The sequence below is a fragment of the Myotis yumanensis genome, unplaced genomic scaffold (assembly GCF_028538775.1).
Source record: "Myotis yumanensis isolate MYYU_CA2020_CCGP unplaced genomic scaffold, mMyoYum1.0.hap1 SCAF_6, whole genome shotgun sequence".
Taxonomy (NCBI): Eukaryota; Metazoa; Chordata; class Mammalia; order Chiroptera; family Vespertilionidae; genus Myotis; species Myotis yumanensis.
Window position 1 is genome coordinate 10,618,708 of NW_027223757.1, and position 26,594 is coordinate 10,645,301.

General features: G+C 38.0%; 2 protein-coding genes across 4 annotated transcripts in view; one reads left to right on the forward strand and one right to left on the reverse strand.

Moving 5' to 3' along the window:
• NT5DC1 (5'-nucleotidase domain containing 1) overlaps positions 1-26,594 on the forward strand; it is a 101,671-nt gene that overhangs the window by 16,875 nt on the left and 58,202 nt on the right. For 2 of the 3 annotated variants that reach the window (XM_070417504.1, XM_070417506.1), the window contains exon 6: positions 74-158. In XM_070417504.1, coding sequence (XP_070273605.1) covers positions 74-158 — 85 coding nt within the window. The remainder of the gene's footprint in view (positions 1-73; positions 159-26,594) is intronic. The other variant, XM_070417505.1, reaches the window with a different exon arrangement.
• COL10A1 (collagen type X alpha 1 chain) overlaps positions 2,298-26,594 on the reverse strand; it is a 31,686-nt gene continuing 7,389 nt past the window's right edge. The window contains exons 2-3 of the mRNA XM_070417503.1: positions 7,147-7,315; positions 2,298-4,245 (exon numbers count right to left, since the gene is read on the reverse strand). Of these exons, the coding sequence (XP_070273604.1) occupies positions 2,357-4,245; positions 7,147-7,300 (2,043 nt within the window). The 5' untranslated portion in view covers positions 7,301-7,315 and the 3' untranslated portion in view covers positions 2,298-2,356. The remainder of the gene's footprint in view (positions 4,246-7,146; positions 7,316-26,594) is intronic.

Here is a 26,594-nt window from a genome sequence, read left to right on the forward strand (position 1 = left end):
TGCCAAGTATTTTCTGTTATGTGTAAAAAAGAATTATTATATATGTGACATTTGGATTTTTTTTTTTTTATAGCAGAACAATGGTCAGAAAACATTTGATTTTTGGAAGGATATAGTTGCTGGTATTCAACACAACTATAAGATATCAGCTTTTAGGGGTGAGTAATGGGAATACTTTCTAATAGATGTTAAATGCTATGTGTTTAGTGAATTACTTAGACATTACCTAATCTGCTACGTTCCTTAATTGGGACTTAATTTGATCCTAAATATCACTATAAAGTTTGTACCATTTAAGAGGTCCTTTTGTTTACATCTGTCTCATGGCCATAATTGCCAACATTTTGAGCTGTGCCGTCTTTTGCATACCTGTCAGTGGGGTTGTTTGGTCCATTCTCGAGAAGTGAAGTTCTGGTGTTGCCCTTTCCTGATTTGGGAATGAGGGCTGGTGACACCTGTAACCTGTGACAGTTTGGAAAAAGTGAAAATGCCATTGTTTTTGCTTAAAAAATAGGACTAGCTGACCCAGAATGGGGGCAGAGATATCACCAACCCGAGCCCAGGGTTTCATGGTTCTGTTCACAGGTTTGCTTGAGATACACATGTTACTGCTAAGGAATAGAGATGCCTTTATAGTATGTGACCCTGGTGACCTCCACCAGACCGTCCTGATTCAGCCAGTGGGCGGCTGATAGATGCGCAAGAGCAGTACTTTATGAGCTTAGTAAAATGTTGCCCCCCTTTTTATATATTTTTTGGCAGAGAAAGGCAGGGGGAAGAGAGGGAGGGCAGGGGAGGGGAGGAGGGAGGGAGGGAGAGTTTGAGAGAGACTGAGATTTGGTTGCCACCTGTTGGTGTATGGGAGGATGCTCCAACCAACTGAGCCAAAACAGCCAGGAAAAATATTGCCTTTTGATTGACATAAACATTTCTTGCCTTTTAATGTAATTTAAGCCATCAAAATAATCTTAAATATTATGACTAAAAACACATCAAGGCAACAAATGGTAATTGCCGAATATTTGCTCAAATTACATATTTCTCTGCCACCTCTTTCTTTCCCTCCCAGAAGAAAATCGCTGATCGGGGGGCGATTACCTCACTTTTCTCTCCCAGCCACCCGTCCTTCACTGGCTTGTGGGTCCCGTGTGGTGCTGAGGGGTCACAGGCTACACTCAGTGCCCGGGTGTGTGGGAATGCCCGTCTCCAGTGGAGAGGCGTATCCTTGACAACTGTAAAGCCACCCACCACTTCATTGTTGTACTTTTTATTCGCTTTGTAAAATGAAGAGCCTTAAAAGAATGGTTGAGAATTGCAAATTGCTACTGGCAAATAAATTCCGCACAGAAATCTATGGATGTTATTTTATTGCATTGTAAATAAGGAGTAGGTAAAACATTTCGTGCTTTCGTAAGTGAGGTACAGCTTATGACTTTTAAACAGCAATATAAAAATACAGTACAGAGCATAAATAAATAATGTCTTTTCATTTCTAGGCAGATTTTGAAACCTTTGACATTAGTTATAATTTCACTGGAATGGGAGGCACAAGGTACATACTGTAAACCCACAAAATCATCTGATATAAAACTCAATAAAGGAATTAAATCAAATTAATTATACTTGTGTTAAATAAATACATTAGGTCAGACACCAGCTTCCAAGTTGTGAAGGGTATATAGAAAGCTTTTCTGCAATCACAGAAAAGTTTGTAAAGGTTCATAACCAAAGCACCTTGCATTTCTGGTTAATTTTAACATTATATTTTGTGAGTTTTTTATGAGAGCCATAAAAAAATCTATATGCACCTCTATATATGAATAGATTTTTTCACAAGGGGCCATTTAAGCCTTTGAGTAATGCACCATCAGAAAGATCCTATGATATAGAATGTCTTCTAAATTTGAATATTCAAGTATTTAAGTCCTATACAGATATACCTCTTGAATGTTTCCTAGAAGTTCTGTTAACTGTTAGAAAACAGGCTTATTTTGAAAGGAAATGCTGAGATTCTGAAATCAAATTTAACGTGATGTAGCATCACGGATCAGGGTTTTGTGATCATTTTGTATTTTGGCTTAGCAGGACTTTTATGGTGAGATTTTTAAGTACTGAAGGACTTCACAGAAAACTTGAAATGTCTTAGGACTGCTGACTAGGAATTTGACAGGGTCTTCTCCTATTGGTTACCATTGCTGCTCGCTTTTCAGAGGGAAAACTTGTTGGTCTGAAAGCTCAAATCTGTATTGAAATGACTGCTATCTTTTTCAGCCTACGTCCATACGCATTTTGTGGGGTGGGCGACGTTGGGGAATGCCTTTTCAAGCAGATTTATATTAGCTTCGTGCGAATATGCTCACATCGGAGCCACTAAGAATCCTGAGAAAGATGAGTGGACGTACTCAGAGGAGTACAGGCCATTGGACTCGGCGTTGGGCAGTTGGAGCCACACCTGGTCATTTTCTGCGAGGTCGATGATGGCACTGCCCGAAGCCTGGTCCAGGTAGCCCTTGGTGTATTCATCATACGTGTACATGACGGGGGTGCCGTTCTTATACAGGCCTACCCAAACATGGGTCCCTTTCACATGCACGTGATAGGAGAAATAGTAGATTCCCGGAATCTTGCAGGTGAAGATTCCAGTTCTCGGGTCATAATGCTGTTGCTTGTTATACAAAATCTTATCAAATGGGATGGGAGCACCTATTGCTGGGTAAGCTTTGGAGAGGATAACGGAGAAAGCAGACACGGGCATTCCTGTCACACCCTGGTTGGCACTAACAAGGGGCATCCCCGAAATACTAGGCCTTTGGCCCGCCTTTGTGAAGCTTTCAGGAGCGACTGCCTGCCCTGGGGGCCCTGGAGGACCGGGGGGCCCTGGAAGGCCCGGCTCTCCGGCGTGGCCTCTCGGACCTGGAGGCCCAGGTGGCCCTGTGGGTCCATTGAGGCCCTTAGTTGCTATGCCAGCTGGGCCAGGAAGACCTGGAGTCCCCGGATCCCCTTTAGATCCAGGGAACCCTGGAATGCCGGGTGGCCCAATGGGGCCTCTGGTGCCTGGTATTCCAGGAGCACCTCTGGGACCTGCCTCACCATTGTGTCCAGGCATTCCCTTTGCTCCTGCGGGGCCTGCAGGGCCTGGGAGACCAGGAGGTCCTTCTACTCCAGGGTCACCTTTGGGTCCTGGCAGCCCTGGGTGGCCCTTGGGACCATCGAGACCGGGCTCTCCCGGGTACCCTGGTTTCCCATCTAAGCCGGAGGGACCCCTTTCTCCCTTAATCCCCGGGCGTCCTGCAGGCCCAGGTGGCCCTGCCTCACCTTTAGGGCCTGGCATTCCATGGTGGCCCGGGGTGCCCTTTGGTCCTTGGGGTCCCACATTTCCAGGGGGTCCAGCCAGACCTGGCTCCCCGGGACGGCCTGCCGGGCCTTGCTCCCCTTTGGCACCCGGGCCTCCTGGAAGGCCGGGAGGTCCTCTTTGTCCCTGAAGGCCTGGCAAGCCTGGTTTCCCAAAGCCAGGAGGCCCTGGGGGTCCCGCTATTCCCGGAACCCCGGGGTGACCTTTGGTTCCTGGGACCCCTGGCTGGCCTGGGGCTCCGGCGGCTCCCGGCTTTCCAGTGCCTTCTGGTCCTCGTTCCCCAGGAGGACCTTGGGGGCCTGGTAGGCCAATTGGCCCCCTTTCTCCTGGAAAGCCCCGATCACCCTTGATGCCTGGCTGCCCTGGAAACCCATTTTCACCCTTTTTTCCCACTCCAGGAGGGCCAGGAGGTCCCATGGGCCCTTGAGGACCGGGAAGGCCCCTCTCACCTGGACGGCCTGGGGCACCATATCTGGTTTCTCCTTTCTGTCCATTCACACCGGGGACTCCTGGTACACCCTTTTCTCCAGGAAGGCCTCTGGGTCCCGGGGCTCCTGGCGGTCCCTGTTGTCCAGGTTTTCCTGACACAGAAATTCCAGCCGGGCCGGGAATTCCAGGTGGTCCTGGTGGGCCCCGTGGTCCTGGTAAACCAGCTGGTCCAACATCTCCTTTTGGTCCATAAGGTCCTCTGTCCCCTGGTTTTCCTGGCAGTCCCGGTGTGCCTGGCTTCCCCATGCCTGATGGTCCCGGTGGTCCTGGCAACCCTGGCTCTCCTTGGGGTCCAGGACTTCCATAGCCTGGTTTTCCTGGTGGCCCAGAGGGGCCTGGGTGCCCTCGAGGTCCAGCGGGGCCTGGTGGACCGGGAGAACCTTGCTGTCCTCTTACTGGTATACCTAAAAGACATGCCCAACACACACACCCAGAGAGGGGGTATTGTTAGTAACACTAAGGATAATCATTGCTTCTGGAGATGTGAATCAGGACAGAGCAGTAAGTCCTTTTTGGCTGATCAGTCTTAAATGGTTTTAGACAGTACATTTTATATGGTTTTTAAAAACACTGCCGGATAACATGGTTTTACAAGACTACGGCTACCATAATACTTTCATTACAACCTAATGACCCATGAAAATAAGCTGGGGTTTTGAAGAATCCATCTGCTAGTACAGTGATGGCGAACCTATGACACACGTGTCAGAGGTGACACGCGAACTCTTTTTTTTGGTTGATTTTTCTTTGTTAAATGGCATTTAAATATATAAAATAAATATCAAAAATGTAAGTCTTTGTTTTACTATGGTTGCAAATATCAAAAAATTTCTATAAGTGACATGGACCAGAGTTAAGTTAGGCCAGAGTTAAGTTAGGGTTTTTCAAAATGCTGACACGCCAAGCTCAAAAGGTTCTCCATCACTGTACTAGTATAATAAGAGTGCAGTGGAAGCAAATTTATTACATTTATTTTGGGAAAATCATCTTCCTAGGAAGAAAAGAAAGAAAAACAGTATCTTACAGAAAAGGAAGAAAAAAGACAAGTGCAAGATAAATGGGAAAATATTTAGGAATGCTAACAATTTTCCCTCACAAAAGCTGTTCTATAAGACATAAATTAGAAATGCCCTTAATTCTAATTTACACCAGCCATGGCCCTGCTAAACACAGGTTTTAGATTTAAGTTGAATTTTTATTTTTAATCTCAGCACATACTGTGCACTCCTGCAGTCTCTGTTATAGACTTAAAATTGAAACAAAGAGTTAGAGAATTAGACCTAAAGGGAGAGGTACATAAAGTAGTGTTAAAATGCTTATCTAAAGTTTTCCTTGATAAATGCACATAAATATTGTTGATGTCATAGTGCTATGGGTTCATTTGAGCTAACTACTTCTCATAATACATTTAAACTAAAAAAATCACTTATTTAGCCGGTTTGGCTCAGTAGATAGTGCTTTGGCCTGCAGGCCGAAGGTTCCGGGTTCAATTCTGGTCAAGGGCACATGCCCGGGTTGCAGGCTCGGTAATCCCCAGTAGGGGACGTGCAGGAAGCAGCCAATCAATGATTCTCTCATCATTGATCTTTCTCTCTCTTCCTCTCTCTTCCTCTCTGAAATCAATAAAAATATATTTTAAAAATCACTTATTCATTATTTTTTATGTGGAAAGTGCTATTGAACCACAATTGTGGGAGGAGCAGAGGGTGCAACCTATGAGAGCTGCTGTAAGTATGGTAAGAGATGTCCAAGCTATTTTAGTCATTCAGAGGTGGGATATAACAGTATTGCGGGCACTGGGATATACCATTAGGGAAGTAATACCATGTCAAAGAATCTTTAGGCTGTAATCATCACAAACAGCTACAGAAAATATTCATTCTTTCTCAGAAAACTTCTTTAACAGCTAATAAAGATGGTAATAAAATTACATATTATGTTTAAATACCTGGTTGCATAATTTACATTAAAATAATTTTCTGTTTAATAGAGTTTCAGAAACATAATTTGGTGTGTTTTGGCTGATCTCTCTTTTAGCCTGTGCTGAACAGATGTGCACGGTGTGTGTCTGTTAGCTTCATGTTTTACTTGGAGATTGTGGGCTTTTGTCTTCTTTCAGTGTACAGTGCCTGCCAGTGGGGTGATGATATACTGAGTTCCTCCCTTATATAATCAAGTAGAAGTTAAGGTGGATTTAATAGTTAAAATACAGCTTCTCAACTTTTTACTTGTAAACAAGAAACATATTTTTCCTCTGCAAAAATTAGCCAAGATTATATAGTAAATTAAGATGGGGAGATAGAAATATTTTTAACCTTCTAAAAATGGTGCATTTTATTTTTAATTTAAAACCGTTTCTTATGATCTTGGTGAACTATAAAAAGTCTGAATTTGTGATCATAAAGAGTATAACCTCGGGCTGCTTGTCATAGCATTTCAGAATACCATTTATTGCTTCAAGTAGCAGGCTTCCTTATCTTTTCTTCTTTCTTTCCTAACATATCTTTCTCTTATTTCATTTGCAGTTTGAGACATTCAAGAGTATCTGTTGTACATCTGTGCATTTATTTTTAAACATTAAGCTACCTTTTATGAAATATTTTACATTTCAACTGTCTTCTTTAACAGATAATCCTACACGTTTAACTTGCTCAAAATTGTTGTCTCCAAAGGCATTTGTTAAGGAATGGCAAATATCCTTAGCTTTCTTTATGGGATAAAATATATAACTATAATGAGAAAATACTATGGAAAGAAATTTGAATCCTCCAATCAGTTCAGATTATTCAGTTTAATTCAGTAGATGCTTTACAGGCAGCATGGGTCAGATGTTAGTAAATGGAATTAGTGAATATGAACCCTAATCATTGCTCTTTGAAGATCTGTTAGCACTTTATTAAACATTTTCTCGGTACTCTTACAGGAGCCAAGAAAGCTGAACAGATATATAAACCTCCTACCCTTTTTTTGTGCACTTATCATTTTATTTAAACCATTTTCAATGTGAGTAATTTTGATTGGATTAGTATTTCTAGATTATGATAGTTGTTTATGCAAAAGCATCTTTTAAAGGAAAAATTTTCCATACATTAAAAAGTTCAGGTATATCTTTCTGTTATACTTACTGTGCAAAGAATATTAATGTTCTTAAATAGACCTACTTTTTCCAAAAATCATTTTGGGCTAATTCCAGAGTTTGAAAATAATTTAACACCAGAGTTAGTAGCATTTTGTTAAAGAGATCATTAGATTGTAGAAAGCAACAACCAACTAGTTAATCAAGCAACATAAACAGTTCAGCTTACCTTTACTCTTGATGGCATAAGGAATGAAGAACTGTGTCTTGGTGTTGGATGCTGGGCCTTTTATGCCTGTAGGTGTTTGGTATCTCTCAGCATAAAACACTCCATGAACCAAGTTCAAGGACATTAGCAGCAAAAGGGCTATTGGTGGCAGCATGTTCTCAGATGGATTCTGAAAAACAGAAAAGAATGATTTCGTTCCACTCTGTTTATTGACCCATTTTATTTTTCTAATGTTGTACAGATGGATTCCTTATAGAGATACCTATTTTTTTTAATCTTACTGTATATATTTTGAGTATATTTAATAATTAATGAGTTATGATTTCTTAGTTAAATGAATGTATGTTTTGAGAAACCAATAATCAAGTAAAAATGAAGTAAAAAAAGAAAGAAACAGAAACTATAATTGAATGTCTGTATTAAATAATTCCGGATCTTTGACCTAGACAAAAATATCCAGTAATTTAAAAATACACTGAAATTCAGATTAGGGCATTAGTTTTTGCAAATCCTGTTTTACTAGGACTGTCTTTTATAGAGACTGAAGCAAATTAAACTTTCTGAGTGCATTTTAGTGGAAAGCCATTTTTTAAAATCACAAAATCCAAGTAGTTAATTCATTAACCCAAGTAGTTATTTCCAAGCAAGCTGACACGGAAGTCCACCTGTGAGCATTGAGCCATATTCTTACCTGAGTGAGCACTGGGAGTTCCCGGAATGGTTTCTTGGTCGCTGTCTGAGCCCTCCTGTTCCCAGGTGAGCAATGCAGAGGATGCTCCCTCCAGAGCTGTCCTGCTGTATTTATACTGGTTTCCTTCTACTACATGAGGTCACCCTGAGCTTAAGCTCCTCCCCCAGTGGAAGTAATTATGGTGGAAAGTTCTATTGGGCAGACATACAAGATCAGGTTGGACTGTCTTTCTCCTTGTTTTCTTATTGAAAAATAAAGTCTTTGTCTTAAATATATATTAATAGTTGTAACCGTACACCATCTTTTTCTGTAATTTTATTTTAGAAGTTATATTACTCAGATGTTTAAGTTTGTTCATGATGGGATGATACTGCCCTCGTTATATTTTTGAAAACCACATTCTTGTGTTATTTGGTTGAAAATGTTTGGTAGTATATAAAGGGAAGAAGTCTTTTTTGGAGGGGAGTGTGGATTTAAACAGCATCTAAATTCTTCAATTATTACATAAAGCCATCAATGTGTCCATGAATGTTCCTAAATTTTTATGAAAATAGCTTACCCCAATTCTGACTTGTTTTTAGCCTTGGAGTAACATAGTGGTGAAAATGTAGGTAGGCTGTCTTGTATTTTCGGATTTGAGTGTAACTCCTCAGAAGTTATTAAGAGAAATTTTAAATATGGTAGCAAATGAATATTTCAAGTTTTACATGTTAACTACTTAAAATTTTTCAGACAGAGCAAGATACCCATGAATTTGATGGTAGAGATAGCAATATAATTATCCTGAAGGTTTTAGTTTATTCACAGCACATTGTTCAGTAAATGACTTCAGGTTTTATTGCTTACTTTTGGATTTTAGAGTTGCAGTAGAGATTACAGAAAAACCTTAACTTGATAATGTCATATTATGTCTATTTAAATGATGTTGCTCTGCTCACTTTAAAAGAAAATACATTCTTTAAACTTTGCTTCCAGCATTTTAAAAATATTGGAATTTCCATCAGGAATCTTGAATCAGCCCAATTAGAAAAATTTTCTCCTAAAGATAACACTAAATGTTATCATTGTAATTTTCAGTGTAGTTAGTATTCTCTTCAACAATTAGGAGACTCTTAAAATAGGTTTGAGGAATCCTGAAGAAACTAATAAAGATAGAAAGTTGAAAGACTAATTTTTGTATCTTATTTAATTGCATGATTTTGGGGCTAACAGGTGAAGGTGAAATAGACGAAAGGAGTATTTCATACATAGGCGTAGATACATCTTTTAAAAAATCTCTTTAGAAGTAGAGTGATATGGATTCAGGATTGACCAGCAATGGAAATAATTGAATGTCTGGCCAGTGAACAGAATAAAAGTTTGTTCTTTGTCCTTTCCTTTCCTTTCCTCCTCCCCTGCATACAATTTTCTGTCTTTTAAACAAAGCCTGATTAGCACCTGTAGAAAGGTAAATGGTAACTCATCTAACTGCCTCTCTTCCTCCTAACTCTCACTTTTAAACCTTTTACTGGTTACCATATTTTTTAAAAATCTACATTATCCTATACTAGAGGCCCAGTGCACGAAATTCATGCACTTGGTGGTGGGGTGTCCCTCAGCCCGGCCTGTGCCCTCGTGCAGTCTGGGAGCCCTTGGGGGATGTCCAACTGACAGCTGTTGGACATCCTTAGCACTGCTGCGGAGGAGAGAAAGGCTCCCGCCACCTCCGCTGCGCTTACAAGCTGTGAGCCTGGCTTCTGGCTGAGTGGTGCTCCCCTGGTGGTCAGTGCATGTCATAGCGACCGGTCATTCTGCCATTCAGTTGATTTGCATATTAGCCTTTTATTATATAGGATGTTTGTATAATACTCATTGATACACATGAAACATGACTTTATATCAGTTCAGATTAACAGAAGAATTGAAAAGTTTTTTTTTTTAATCATTTGGAAATTTTCTATGGAGTAGCTTTTGTAATGATTACATGTACTGCTCTATGTCTGTAAGGGACCACAAAAGGTAAGTGAGAGAAAGTTGCCGCCTTCTATCTGCTTATGGTTCATTTGGACAAGATTTTGGAAAAGTCATTCGGGTAACATTGTGGATGCTCTTGAATGTTAGGCTGAAGAATTTGTTTGAAAGGAGTTATTGGAAGTACAGTTCTAGTATTTTTGTGTGTACATACGGTTTTACACACACTTATTTGCTTATGATTGAGATTGATACCCTTTAGATGCCATTCATGCGAAAGTTGAGATTTATTCGCAGCTCTCCATACCTAGCTGTGCACCTACATAGACTCTTTGTTCATCTGTGGCAACTGTAACTACTTTTAGAGCTTTTTACCTTAACCTCTTGTAGGTGCTTGTTCATCGACACAATGAAAGGGTTGGACTAGGTTTTTAAGCTCCTCCCAGCTTTAAAATTAGAATATTAGAATTCAAGGTATTAATTCTCTTTCCCGTAATCAGATAGTGGGTTTGGCTTCATTAAGTACTTGTGGGAGACAAAATCCATACCAGGTGGTCATACACCTTCTTGTGGGATATGTAAATATATGTGGGTATCTGTCATTCTGTATTCCCCTTTAGCTTTGGGAAATGTGGTGTCTTTATTGAACAAGCCTGCGACGTTCAACCCTTTTTGCAAATAGTGTATTAATTTCAGCACAGGGAATCGGACTACTGTTTGCTTTGTTAGTCACATAAGAAGCAATGTCTTGTCCAAACAGATTGTAGAATCAGAATATTTGCTAGCCACACCCCACCCAATTGTGTATTTAAAACTATTTTTATTCTGGGAGTTTACTTGTAGTTGTTTGAAGTGACTGGTCTGTGGCTTTATGACAAAAAGCCATTCCACTTAAAACAGAGAGCCTACTCTTTAAACTCAGTAACCTAAGTGATTTAAAAAAAATTCTTAATTCCTCACCCGAGGATATGTTTTTTGGTTTTTAGAAAGAGAGGAATAGAGAGAGAGAAAAAAACTTCGATCACTTGCCTCCCATACGTGCCCCTATCGGGGATAGAGCCTGCAACCTTTTGATTTATGTGACAGAGCTTCAACCAGTTGACTCACCCGGCCAGGTGATTATCAAATATAATGTTTTTTGCCCATCAACCATTTAGCTCCATTAAGTTTGCCTATTTATTTTCATTTCCCAGGGTCATTCATTAATTCACCAAATACTACTTGAGTACCATTTAGTGTCAGGTATGGAGATAAAAACTAGATGAATAATGAACAGCCCTTAATAGTGTTTACAGTGGTTCTCAATCTTTTCACCACTTGCACAGTCCTGAGGAATATGACAGAGTTATCTCAGTCTTTGCGGTTTATTAAGACAGTGGTGGTTCAGAGACTATATTTTGCAAAGCTCCCTAGGTGATCATCATGGATTTCTAATTTCTCATGCCTTAGTCTTATGTCAGTGTTCTAGGACCCGCTTGTTAGAATTAGCTACATAATTCTGTTGTTTTTGTTCATACGGTTTCTAACTTTATTATAGAAATTTTGTCTTATATAGAGGTAGAGAGAATAGTTACAGTGCATGCCTGTGCACTCCCACCATAGCCAATTTCAAGCTACCAAGGTCAGGGTAACTGGCTCCCAAAACACCTGAACGTTGGCCAGGGAACAGTACAAGCCGGCTCCAGCCTACGTTGCATATTTCCCAAGTCAGATTTATCAAACAGGGAGCATGCAGAGGCGTCTGGCTCCAGTTACTCCCTATTCGCCCTGTATTTCACCTCCTTCTATAAGGAACATTTTTAAAAAAATTTTAAAGCTTATATTATTTAAAAAATAAATATCTATTTAAAATATAATTCATTCATATCCCCTCTCAATTTCTCAGATAAATGTCATATTATGCATATAGAGTTTTGCCTCTCTTTATGTAACTTTATCTTGGAGATCATTATGTACAGATGGTCCACATTCCTTTTTACAGCTGCATAGTACTCCGTTGTATGAGTGTACCATGGTTTTTTTTCAGCCTTTTCCCTGTTGATGGTCATCTGTGGTGTTTCCTCTCTTTTGCTAATACAAACATTACTAAAGTGAATAATTTCGTTTGTGTATATATATTTTTGTCTGAATGTCTTTGGGAAAGATTCTTACAACTGGGATTCATGAGTTACAGATAAATGTATATGTAATTTTGTTATATATCATTCAGTTGTCCTCTATAGGCAGTGTATTATTTTGCATTTCCACCAGTGTGACAGCACCTGTTCACCCACAGCCTCCCCAATAGGATATGTTGTTAGATTTTTGTCCATTTTTGAGGTAAAAATTGGGATCTTAGTCTAGTTGTAATTTTGATGACCATCCACAGGGAAAAGGCTAAAGAAAGCATGCATGGTACACATATTCTTCTTGCTAAGCACGTGGTAGAGCATCTTTTCATAGAGTTCGGACCATATTCCTAGCCCGCTTTTCCTAAGTGTTCTATATCTTAGAAATATGAACCTCTTTTCTGTGATTATGGTTTACACATATTTTTTTCCAGTGGTCATTTGTTTTTTTAGTTTGCTTATAAGGATTTTTTAAGTGTAACATTTCCCAGTAAGATACATACATTTTGATTCAGAATATGATTGTTTTCATACAGACTTGGAGCTGTAAGATACATTAAAGGTCATTTAAGTCATCATTTCGTTCTTCAGATGAGGAAACCAGTTTCTCTCTTAGGAATGTCTCATTCCCTAATATTTAATCAAGTTAAATTCTGAAGTGAAGGGCTGTTGGTGAGAGAGCCCATTGAGGGAAAACACCACCGACTAAGTTAACGTGTTCATCTCCTTACCCAAGCAGGATACTGATTTTCCTGTTCCTCTGATCCTTCAGTCTTTTAGCAGTGGAAATGGGGACAGTGCCCAGGAGTTTAATTAGGGCACTTGGAGACCCACAGCTTCCACTACCTAGCGATACCTCATTCCTCCTGAAAAAGAACATTCGTGGGTGCTATTACAGAGCCCAAAAGCTAAAAATGATCTATTTGTGTAAATAGTCTAATGTGGTTTAGTGGTAAGATACCTGCTGAGGGTTTGAAAGGAGAAATTCATGCAAAAAACAGGTGTTTATGAAAACCTCTGACACTTCAGGCAAGGTCAAGAAAAACTGAGAGTCATTTAAGAAGTTTGAACAAGGGCTTTATGTTCCATTTTCTACGATACAGAAACTGCTACGTGACTTAAAGAATTCATGGTTTTGTGCGCCAGGTGCTTAATGACATCATTGTCTGTCCATAGTAACTTGCCCATTTATAAATACAGAGTTGCTTAGCGCCTTGGCCTAAAATCTTCAAGGAGCTTGGCCCCCCAATAGGTTCTAATCTAGGCCATTTAGACACATTCCTACTCCGTTTACAAGTTTGGTCTTCACATTCAGTCTCTGCTAAAATGGAAGGAGAATTAAAGTGTTAATTGGGGAGTCACAGGGTGACACTTTACTTGAATCTCTTGCCCCCTGTTTAATGCCATGCTTCAGAACAGCGCCACGGGTGTCACCGACCTGTGAGGTGCGAAGTACCTACAGGGCGCAAAGCACAGTTCTTGCAGGTGGTAACACAGGTCCCAAGAAAGTCCCCTTCAAGACTGATGCCTGTGCAGCTGTGAACTTGCTCATATTGACAATTAAGTCATCCCCGAGTTTTCAGTTTAAGTAATGCTCGGTCATAGTCTACTTAGCCTTTGATCCCCTAAATGGGGAAACCTTAATGTGGGATTCTCAACTTCGTAGAGTTTTATGGTTTTTTAAAAAAGATAGCAAGCTTTTTATGAATTGATTTATAATTTGATCTCTCTTATATCCTAGATAACCTTTGACCTACTTCTTCCAATGCTAATATTTCTTTAGATTTAATATGTTGAAAATAACTCAACTTTGAGCTAAAGATTCATCTAATTCCTATCTTTAGTTTACTCCTGCCTTTCAAATAGAAAACTCATTTTTAAATTGTCAAATACAGCATAAAGAATTCAAATATTGCCCTGGCCAGTGTGGCTTGGTTGATTGGAGCATCGTCCCCTATACTGAGAGGTTTTGGGTTCGATTCCCAGTCAGGGCACATGCCTAGGTTGCAGGTTTGATCCAGAGTTGGAGCACGTATGGAAGGCGGCCATTCAAAGTTCTTTTTCGCATTGATGTCTCCCTCCCCCCTACCTCTCTCTTCCCCCCTCCTCTCTCCTGCCTTCCCCTTTCTTTAAAATCAATAAGCATATCCTCTGGTGAGTTCATAGCAGTTTCATTATTTGTGTTTAGTATTTAGACTAAATTTCTGAGTGGAGCTGATGGAGTGGTATTAGAATCTATGCTTGATTTTGCAAAGAGCTGCACTAATTTACATTAATAAAATGCATTTAGAATTTCATTTCTGGATCTTCATATTTATATAGTATTTTATATTTAGCATGAGTTAAAAATGATTGCAACTATGATGTTCAAAGAATTAGAATAGGTATTTCGATATTTCCCATTTTTGTCTCTAGTACTGATTTTGGGTTTTTTTCATTAAGCTTAATTTCTCACATTGGTAAATGTTAGTTTATAATTGCTTTTTAATTTCATCGAGGTGAGGGCCATTTGTATAAAAGTGTTCTGTCTTTGTAAGGCGGTTGAGTCTTCTGTGGGTCATTTCTTCAATAGCATTCTGTGATAATCACTCTAATTCGATCTAATTTAACGTCTTCAGATTGGACTTGCATTTATTGAACATCTTCTATGTGTCAGGGACTTTGCTTTTCTCATTTGATCCACAAGAACCTTTTATGATAGATATTATCATTCTTTCTTTGTATGTAAGGGAACTGAACTGAAGCCCAAGAGGTTAAGGGATTGCATAGGTTCAATAAGCCAGTAGTTGGCTGAGCGAAGAGTTTGAAAGTCAAATTTAAAGATCCACTGGCATTTTCCACAAGAGCACACTATCTGGTATTTTAAACATTCCTCTTTTGTTTAATTTCCTCCAATTGTTACTTTAATCAGTCAATTTGTGTTCCATCCCTTATAAACTGTGGCTGAAATGTTAACACACACCTTTGCTCTTCTGGCCACCTCGTGCCTAGTTCCCTTTTCTGCCTTGCACCATTGCTTTTCAAGAACGAGGACCCCTTTTTCAATAATTACGGTTGGAAATACTTTGATAAAACATAGTATATATAATTGTTTTATATGAAAAGCAAAGAATATGAATACAGTGAACATACATGTATCTGCTACCCAGATTAAGAAACCTACACTACCCCTAATTTTTGAAGCCCCTATGTGTACTTCCCTGTCTGCATAGACACTTACCTGTGTCCCTGGATAGATAACTCTGATGAATTTGTCTATTATTCCCTCTGTCTTCATAGATAGTATACCCTCCAAAACATGCACATATATATTCCATAATAACTTTCTGTTGCATGTTTTAAAATTTTACTTAAAAGGAATTATATTGTGTGTGTTTCTGTAACTTGCTTTTTTGATGCAACATTACGTTTTTGAGATTTACCCATATCGATCTGTGTGGCTGTTTATTCATTTTTTAAAATACATTTTGATTGATTTTTTTTAGACAGTGAGGAAGGAAGGGAGAAGGAGAGAGAAAGAAACACCAATGTGAGAGAGAAACATCGATAAGCCGCCTCCCGCACACATGTCCACAGGGGATTGAGTTCACACCCTGGGCACGGGCGACCCTTCAGAGCACAGGACGATGCTCAACCAGCTGAGTCACACCAGCCAGGGCTGTTGTTTATCACAGCAGGGCTATATAGTTTTCAATGGTAGGAGCATATCAGAATTTGTTTATCTGCTGATGGATATCTACCTTAGTTTTATTTGTTTGCCATTAAAAATTATGCTGCTTTAAACATTTTTATACATGTTTCCAGACTGCCTGCAAAATCATTTTTCTAGGGAGTATACCTAGGAGTAGAATATTAAGTATACATATTTTTGTTTTACTGGCTAATGCCAAATTGTTTGCTAAAGTAATTTTATGTTTCACAGCAGGGCATAAGAGTTACAACCACTTGATATCATCTAGATTTTAAGGTTTGCCAGTCAGTAGTTGTAAAATGTTGCTTCATTAAATTTTTATTTGTATATTTCTGATTTAATGAGGGTGAGCATATTTTCATGTTTATTGGTGATTTGCGCTTATTCTTTCGAAAGCCTGTGTGTATCTATATGCATTTTTGTATTCAAATACCTGTTTTGTATCTTTATGCATTGTTTCTTGGGTTGTCTCTTTGTTGTTATTGTTGATTTTTTTAATATTCCTTACATCTTTTGCATATTGATTTTCATATGTTTTGAAGATATATGGTGTCTTAAACATTGTATGTTGCTATCATCCAGCCAGGAAAGATTCTATTTTTTAAAATAACGCATTGAAACCCAGTAGGTTACTTATGTTATTTTTTCCCCAACTTTCAGTGGGACTCCAAACCATTGTATATTCAAAAAAAGGCCTGGCATTTCTCTGAACGATGGTGCAGAATGTTTTACCAAATTTTTCTTTTTTATTTTCCTTTCTCTAATAAAGATAGATGATTGTTCTTTTTATAGAATTGGCAATTCTAAGTTTACTTGCAAAGGTTCGACATCTATCATTAATGTAAGTTTATAGTCAGCATTTGAATTCAAGTAACATGTATTTTCTTCTCATGTAGTAATAACTAGTACCACATTCTCTTTATTGGAGTTTCCATCAGGAGACTGTTTCTAGGTGAGGGTTATGATCAGCATGTCATTACTGAAAAACCTTGGACAGGGTCCTGATTGTTTCAGTAAGTGATTTTCTGAGAAAAATACTGTCAATGTGAGATAGAAAATATATAGGAATTCCCCTGTTCAGGAAAATTTTGAAGTTACTTGGATATAACCCCCCCCCCCCCCAAAAAAAAGATTTTTATTTCAAAGCTGATTTGTAATGCATGATACAAATGAGATTGATGACAGGATATTATTCTTATTACTTTTATATTTATAAAATATTTGTGGGGGCTAAATGGGTACCCTTTCTAAAATATGAAATTAATAGTACAGTTCACAGGTATTCCATGTTATTTTTTAGAATTTATGGGACCAATTTTAGTAATTTGATTTTTAAAGACAAGAATACCACAAAATGTTTTATTAGACATCATTTTTGCTTTTTATTTATTTTTTAAAGTTTTTTATTGATTTTTTTTTTTTTTTTAGAGAGAGAGGAAAGGAGAAATATCAATGTGAGGGTGAAACATTGATCTCCTGCCTCCTGCGTGTCCTCTACTGGGGATCGAACCCACAACTCAGGCACGTGCCCTGACTGGGACTTGAACTGGTGACCTTCTGATGCACAGGGAGATACCCAACCAACTGAGCACCTGGCCAAGGCCATTTTTGCTTTTTGTAAAACCTTTTTAAAAAGTTGTTACCTGCACAAATTCTTAGGAAAGCAGTCGTAGAGGTTGCATTAAATTAAAAAAGCTTATTTTTAATAACATAAAAACCAGAACCTAATTTGTCTACTGAAAGCATCTTCTGCTCAGTTTCAGAGTTCATATTTTATATTTAATTATTTGATATGTCATCAATGCTGCTTCTACTCTTCACCTCATTTTTAACTCTTAAAATTTGTTAAATGAGCTTTTGACTTGCTTCTGATAATTTTATGGGAATATGTTGGAGTCTGAAAATAAACATGTGTAGGAAAATGAGAGCCTTTATTTATAGTGGGGGACGAACACTAAGTTCTGTGCTTATGGTAAGAAGTGTCTTTAGCGCCATGAGTATCTCGATAGAATAAACTCAGAGAGGTTTGTGGCTGTGGCTCAGAGGTAAGCAGGAAGGAATCAGTGAAATAAATTTATAGTGTTCTTCCCATCCTGGAAAATATAATTTGGCGCTGCACTTCTTGTTCCCTTTCATTTCTGTTAACTGTCTTCTTCAGACTGGAGATGCAAGCTTCTGCATACCCAGCTCTAGACATTTTCTTGTTCTAATGGCCTTTGTTTCTTCACACATGTCACTTCGAGTATGTGGAGATCAAGCAGATCCTCCCAGATATGTGTAGTAACTCTTCTCTGTTTTATGGTGGGGAAAATGGTGAATAATAACATGGATATTCAGGTTTATTTGGAAAAGTGTATGGTTCTGTCATACACATTTTGATATGAAATTCCTGAAGACTAGATTTTGTTATTTTGAGTAATATTTAGAAGTAATATAAAAATTCCTGCTATGTTACTTATATTAAATCTGCCTCTGGCATGAATAATATTTGAAGGAATTGTCACCAATATAGATAACATTAGAACAATAATGCTGTATTTTTCCAATTTTTAATTTTAATTATTTTGTTGTTCGGAATGAATTTGTTCTATTACTTATAGATTATTTTTTTCCTATAAAACTGCCATCAAGAAACAGTCATCCTTTTGGCAAATTTAAGGAATGGGAGTTTGCCATTTTTAATGGCTAGTAATCAACATTTTGTGGTGCCACATATTTTTGTATATAAAATATGTATACTAAGGTAAGCGATCATTTTATGGATAAGCCTAGGAAATAAGTCACTCAAAAAATTAACTGTAGTAACTTATTTTATTATAATAAAATCAAGAAAGATTATTACTAAGTGTCATTACTGCAACATGGCTCAATTTGTAGTAGTGTTTGGTTGTGATATTTTTTCTCTATTAGGAATATCTTAAACCTTTTTACAACCTGAGAAAAAAAATATGAAGAAATTAGGAGCACCCTGGCCAGTGTGGCTCAGTTGGTTGGTTGGTCATCATCCCATGAACCTAAAGGTTGCCGGTTTGATTCCCAGTCAGGGCATATGCCCAGCTTGTGGGTTGGGTCCCTGGAAGAGGGTCGTGCAGGAAGCAGCCGATCGATGTTTCACTCTCACATGGATGTTTCTCTCTCTCTCTCTCTCCCCCTCTCCCTTCCTCTCTCTCTAAAAATCAATTAAAAATAAATTACTAAAAAGAGATTAGGGACTTTTTCATTATGATTTTTCACATACATTTATATAGTCATTTCATTTTCTTATAGTAATAAAGATATCCAGAGCATATTTATTACTGGTATTTGAATACTTGGATTTCTAGGATTTTATATAATTGGAATTCTTTTTATAACAGAATATAGGAAAAGGTACATTTATTCTTATTACATTAAATGCACATTAAAGGTACATTAAAACATAAATAACACCACCTTCCATTCATATACACTCAGCTGCTAAATATGTTTCTTGAACTTGTTTTTCCTAGTTTTCCATATTACTTTAAATATAAGATTCTAAATATAGAATTCAAATATTTGGGTGGATTTAAATTAACCTTGATTTCCAATAAGCTAGTGAATGGACTCATAGAGTTTATTTGTAATCCCCACCAGACTTTGGGATGACTATTTTTTTAGACTTTACGACAGTAATGTAATTGTTAAGAGGATGGGGTGTGATAACAGGAAGTAAACTGGAGTGATGAGCCAATGATTTATGCCTGATGACTTTGAGCTAGTTCACCATTCCCCAGCCACAAATATGCAGGGTAGGAAAATGAAACCTCTGTTCAAAATGAGACTATTTAAAACAGATCTTAGACTGATATCATTGACTGTTCTCTGCACAACTTTGTTGAAAGTTTTTGGATTTCTTTTGAAATGTGCTAGCTGCCAGCAGTGGGGACAGGATGTGAGGGAAAAGGAAGCACCTAGAGCAGCGGTTCTCAACCTGTGGGTCGCGACCCCTTTGGCAGTCGAACGACCCTTTCACACGGGTCGCCTAAGACCATCCTGCATATCAGATATTTACATTACGATTCATAACAGTAGCAACATTACAGTTATGAAGTAGCAACGAAAATAATTTTATGGTTGGGTCACAACATGAGGAACTGTATTTAAAGGGCCAGAAGGTTGAGAACCACTGACCTAGAGTATGATATTTAATCCTGGAGTCAGAAAGCCTTTCTAAGTATGATCCCAAACCCAGAAACCATAAAAGAAAAGATGTATGAATGTGACAACATTAAAAACATTCTGCATATAACAAAAAATACAAACAAAATTAAAGACAGAATGGGAGGAAAATTTCCAACTTGTGTAATAGACAAGGTGCTAATAGTCATAATAAATAAGAGTTTCTTTAAAAATTATTTAAAACAAGCCCTGGGCCCTAGCTGGTTTGGCTCAGTGGCTAGAGCGTCGGCCTGCAGACTGAAGGGTCCCAGGTTTGATTCCGATCAAGGGCACATGCCCGGGTTGCAGGCTCGGTCCCCAGTCAGGGGCATGCAGAAGGCAGCCGATCCATGACTCTCTCATCATTGATATTTCTGTCTCTCCCTCATCCTTCTTCTCTGAAATCAATAAAAGTATATATATTTAAAAAAACAAATAAAACAAGCCCTGGCCCGGTATTTCAGTTAGTTGGAGCATCGTCCTGATTCGATCCCCAGTCAGGGCACCTACAAGAATCAACCATTGAATACATAGATAAGTGGAACAACAAGTAGATCTCTCTCTCTCTCTCTCTCTCTCTCTCTCTCTTTCTCTCTCTCCCCTCTCAAATCAATGAAATAAAAAAATTTAAAAATATTATTAAAGGTGGAAGAGGGCATAGAGGGGATAAATAGTGATGGAAAATTAAATTTAATTTAAAAATATATTATTAAAAACAAAGCAATAATCCAGTTGAATAATGGGCAAAGGAAATAAACAGTTAACAGAAAAGGAATTATAAATGGCTTTAAACTTATGCAAAATGTACACTCATTCATAATAAAAAATTGCAAATAGAAACTGCTGCAGGAAGTGTAAATTAATGCAAACTTTAAAAATTTTAAATGTACATGCTCTCTGCCCAAGAATTCTATGTCTTAAGAATTTATTCTAAAGATACAATTGCATGTGCAGGTAATGTATATACAGGATTATCCTATCAGTGGTTCTTAACCTTCTGGCCCTTTAAATACAGTTCCTCATGTTGGAACCCAACCATAAAATTATTTTCATTGCTACTTCATAACTATAATGTTGCTGCTGTTATGAATTGTAATGTAAATATCTGATATGCAGGATGGTCTTAGGCGACCCCTGTGAAAGGGTCGTTCGACCACCAAAGGGGTCGTGACCCACAGGTTGAGAACCACTGCTTACACCATTGTTTATAATAGCAAAAGAAGGAAACTGCTCAAATATTCATTAATAAGGACTAGGCACATTTTCATACATATGTACAATGGGACATTAAGGAATGATTAAAAAGTTGGAGGCACCTTGTTTTAGACTGATATGAAAAGACCTCCAAATATATTTAGTAGAAAAAAGAATGTGTGTAGACTAGGTTATATGGTAAACAGCATTCGTGTGACATACACATCATTGTATATGTAAAGCAGGACATCTCATAATGTTAATGTAAGATTAGAGGCCCAGTGAATGAAATTTGTGCACTGGAGGGGGTTGTCCCTCAGCCTGGCCTGCACCCTTTTGCAGTCTGGAACCCCTTGGGGGATGTCCGCCTGCCAGCTTATTCCTTACAGCCCTCCTGCAGCAGAGGCGAGAGAGGCTCCCGCCACCGCTGCTGTGCTTGCCAGCCGTGAGCCTGGCTTCTGGCTGAGTGGCGCTCCCCCTGTGGGAGCACACTAACCACAAGGGGGCAGCTCCTGCATTGAGCGTCTGCCCCCTGGTGGTCAATGGCATCATAGCAACTGGTCATCCTGGTCATTCTGCCATAATGGTCACTTAGGCTTTTATTATATAGATAGTAGGAAACTAGTAAGTAGGTTGCCTTTTGGGAGAGGAATTGAGTGGGTGAGGGGTGGGTGGGGAAGGAGACACTTTTCATTGTATGCTAGTCTTTACCCTTTGAGTGCTGCAACATGTACAGATATAATCTATTCCAAAATACATCATATAAAAAGGCAAAAAGCAAGAGAAGAGAATGTAGCATTTGTTTTCTTTGCAGTTTACCATGCATGCCCTCCAAAGACGGCCTGCTCTTCCAAACATTGCAACACAGTGGTGAACAACTGTCATCCTAAAGTTTAGTTAACATTTTTTTAGTTAATAATCCTGAATCTTGCATTCCTTGGGACTATCACTGTGAATGTCATTTGCATTGTACTCACAAACTATAGACATGTAAACTAGTAGAAGTGTCGATGATGGTAGCAGAGTTTTTTTTGTTAAGGAAGACATGGCTGAAAGTTGGGTGGTTTATATAACAAAATCATTAACTAAAATTTGAGAATTCTTTTTGTTTTTCTCAATAGGAAATAAATAAATGAGCAAAATAATGTTTAGTATTAATATATACTTAAGTGGACTGATTTATTTTTTAACATCTTGAGTGGTTAACTTTATAGGCAGTCATTTCTATAAGTAAATCAAAATGAAAGCATGGCAGGGAAAGTCAGGGTCTCGCCAAAGGGATATTTTCAGTAATAGGGTATTACATAGCACTGATTTATAGGTTACAGTTTACTAAGGAGCCTATCCTTTATTTTTATCACTAGAACATATTAAAAATTTAAGGCATGGAAATTGACGATGCTGCTCAAACTTTCCTAGATGCTTGGGTTTTTAGCCTAATTCATGTGTTTCTTCAATTTTTCTTTCTTTCTTACAAGACAGGTACATAATCCATGGATAAACACAGGTGGACAGTAAACCAACAAAATTCTCAAAATATATTTTGTCTGGCAGGACATTTTGGGTTAATTACACACTTGGTTCAGAATTTGAAGGTGTAGGTGATATTATTAGCAATTTTAACACAATTTAAATTACTCAGTGAGTTCTAAATGTTAACTTAAGAACTATTTTATAATTAAGAGCTTAAATAACTGTTTTCTTAAGTGTGAATTTTCAGAGCAGAATAAGCTATTTCTATATACTAGTACTGACTTAAGCTTCTTCCCACTGTGTATGACAGGAAATTGAATAGACGGCGTGTTTCTTTACTAGACTGACTCTGCAGTTTTAGGATTATAATCTTTTACATTCTTTTCTTGCCAGTATTAACAGAACACTGACCTCTTCAAATGTTACTCTAGGAGGATAAATAAGTTGAGTCTGAGATGGAGCTTTCCACACAGTGGTATTTGAATGGGGAAGTATATAGCACTGTTGCTTTTAACAAAGGTGAACCAAAGGGCAGCTGTCAAAAAGGGTAGCTAACTTGAAATTGGAGAAATAGTGATTTTCCAAAAGTGCCCCAACGCCTAGTGCAGACACTAAATTGAAAAGGAAGTAGTTGGACTTAATGTTGGTACAACAACTCAGTGTAGAGAATGGCGTAGAACCATTGAATCTGCAGTTTCCACATAAAATAAGTTGTGAAAGAATTATAGAATCGGAGAGCTTGAAGTGTCTCAGAGATCTTTTTGGCCAATATCTTTTCTTTAGAGATGAGGAAATTGAAAAGAAATCCAATTAACACAGAATCAGATTAAGACTCTTGGCTTTTTATCTGAAGTCCAGTGTGCCCCCTCACAGGTAGGTACAGTTGAATGTGTTGGTAGAGTATTTGATCTTTATTCCCTAAGATAGCTAGCTCTCTTTGAGGATTACCCCAAAATATTGATGAAGACCTGAGAAAAGATTTGTGGGCCATGAAAGATGAGACTTAGGGGCTAGATCGTATACTTTTGTAGTCCCTGGTCAGGATTAAAGGATATTTATAGAAGAGTGACCTAATTAGATGTGTGTTTTTAAATGATTACTCTGGCTGCAATATGCAGAACTTTGGGGAATTAGTGGCCTAGGAGATCAGTTTTAAAAAATGGTGTTTTGGACTGAAATGATGTAGTGTAGATGGAGTGAGGTAGCTAGATAAAACTAATATTTAAACACTTTGCTAATTTTTAGAGATTGGGGCATTAATCTGGCAATATTAGGTAAACTTATTTTTACTTGATGTTGCTTGCTGTTGTTGCTGTCTGTCATATATTCTTGTCATTTAATGTAATATCTGAATTTGGGGAAGCTGGAGAGTCTTGGGAGTTTTACACATATATACAATAAACTTCAAAGGTGATTAGTTTGGGTGGGTATATCACTTAAAACTATACATAATGTATACAGTTCATATTTAAATACTACATTCTATTGGCATTTTAGTTTTATAAACAATTTCAGATTATATGACTTTGATAAATTAGTGAATAAGATGACATTTTACAACATTTTATGACACTTAAAAATGTTATCTTTTCTGGATTGAAATCTCAACATCTCTGAATTTACATACCTTTCTGAATTTGTTCAGGGATTAGAATTCGCAGTTCCTAATTGCAATTTGTAACACCTGTTTAGCCCTTTATTTTGCTTCTGTACAGTTGTCATGCCCACCTTCACACTGTCAGTGCCTGAACCATCACTCTCCTCTCCCCCTCTCTGCCCACATTGTTAAGGACCCTCATGTCAGAATGGTGTGCCTTTCAATGAGTGTATTGGTCATATCTTAAATCCCATTCATATATACAAGTGCATTGTTACTGTATATATTTTTCTTGGCTAACAACACAAAGAAAAAATAAATGTTTTCAACTTATATTGTTTTTGATTTACAGCCTGTAAATTACCGTGTTATTGAAAGGCATTTGTAGAGCAAAATTTATTCCACTTATTCATATATTTATTCACTTGAAATAATAGAGCATTTGCATGCTGTTTTTTATTTAAGTTTGCTAATATGGTGCTATTAAATTTAAATAATTTTATGTGGTCTCTTGGTATGCTTTTTAAATTCACAAAGTTATCACGATAACTGCACATTGAGAAATGTGATGTTGGGTTGTTAAATATAGGGTTAGGCGTATAGATAGTGTGTTAAAAACCATTACTTTTTTTATTCCTACTTCCCATTAATAATGGGAAGAAAGTCTGTCTATTTTAGCATTTCTATAATAAATGCCGGCTTTAAATAAAACTTCAAATTTAAAAAAGCAGCAACAAAATACTTCACTATAGCCTGTAAATAACAACAGCTCTTTTCTTGATTATTGAGATATTTATAAACTGATAATTTTGTCTCATCAGATATCCTTTTGTTTCTGGAGCACCAAAGTGTTTACTTTGGCTTCTAAAGCTTTAGAAGGACATGTTCTTTGGGGAATAATTGATGCCAACTTTATTAAAAACACCTATTTTATTTTACTAAGCTACTTCTTTGACTAAGAGTTAGGATTACAGTGTCCTAGTTGATTCTCGTACACCATTCCTTACAAAGGAGAAAGAGAAATGGAAATTTTGGAGGAGATGGAGTTTGTGAGGTTGGTATTTCATAGTCTACTCTACAAGGAAGCACTGTGTTCGTTTTCATTATACTTGCAGTGCAGTTGACTTCTGAAATGGCAAATGTTAAACTAGTTTGAAGATTCAGAATTTGAAATGAGAATACATGATTGGAAAATACAGGAACTATTTGATTCTTTTTCATCTGTTAGTGATTAGAGTGTTAACGCCTTAAAGTAGCACACAGCAGTTGACTAGTCAACTGCATTTATTAATATTTCCATCTCTTTCATCTTAGTCTCTGTTTCTTCACCATGAGATAGCTTCCTTTTCCTTTTGTTTCAAACATAAAACATTGAATAACAGTGTTTTCAATTGCTCCTCTACCTTTAATTTCATCTACGATTGTGATTATCCATACTACCATGTCAGAAATTGGGGTGCCTTGCTCTTTCTCTAAGACAGTCCAAGTGCTCTATGCTGGATTCATCACCCTCTATCTCACATGGAACTTCTATTCTGACATTTATTCTCCATCCTGTCTTCGCCAATCTATATATATAAAAGCCTAAGCGACGGTCCAACAGTCCAACCATCCGACCGGTAGCTATGACACGCACTGACCACCAGGGTGCAGATGCTCAACGCAGGAGCTGCTGAGGTGCGAGGACTTGGCAACTGCGGTTCTTGGGTGACGCACCTGGAACCAGAGAGGAGGGAGACTGACTCCGGGGTGCATCACCTGAGAACCGCCCTCTCACAATCTGGGACCCCTTGGGGGATGTTGGGAGAGCCGGTTTCGGCCCAACCCCCATAGGCCAGGCCGAGGGACCCCACCTGTGCACGAATCTGTGCACAGGGCCTCTAGTCCTTATATAAACCCCCTAAATATTCAAGATTTTGAATGCTATAAAAAGAGAAACCTTCCTACAGCCCTATATTTCCTTCTCTTCTTTTTTCCTCTCTCACTTCACAGCCATATTTCTTGGATAACTGCTCCACATTATTCTGTTTCCTTTTAGAACTCTAATGCAATTCTTGGCAACCATTATTAATAAGGTCAACCAGAAACTCCAACTTGCTAGATCCAATGATGTATTATCAGTAGTCACATTATCATTCTTCTAAATATCTAACTTCATAAATCACTTTTCTCAAAACTTACCCCTCTCTTGGCTAGCTTACTACCTCTCTCCCTCATCTCCTTATCAACTCTGACTTTCTTATCTTTTTCCTTGATTTTTTTTTCTTTTACTTTGCTTACCCCATGAATGTTGGGACTCCTAAATGTTTGGTCCCCTTCTTTGTACTGCAGGGGCTACCTGGATGGTCACACTCATTCCCCATTTATTTGCATGCTCATTTCTCCCTTATCTGGTTTCAACCTAAGATCTCTTGTCTCTTCTCCTGACCCATATTTTCAACACCTTGTTGGAAATTACTAGATACAGGGAGCTAGGAATCAGTAGATGGTTGTAATTGTCCTGATAAAAGATGACATGGAAGTAAACTCAGGAGTCTAGGGATAGAGAAGCTAAGTGTTTACAAA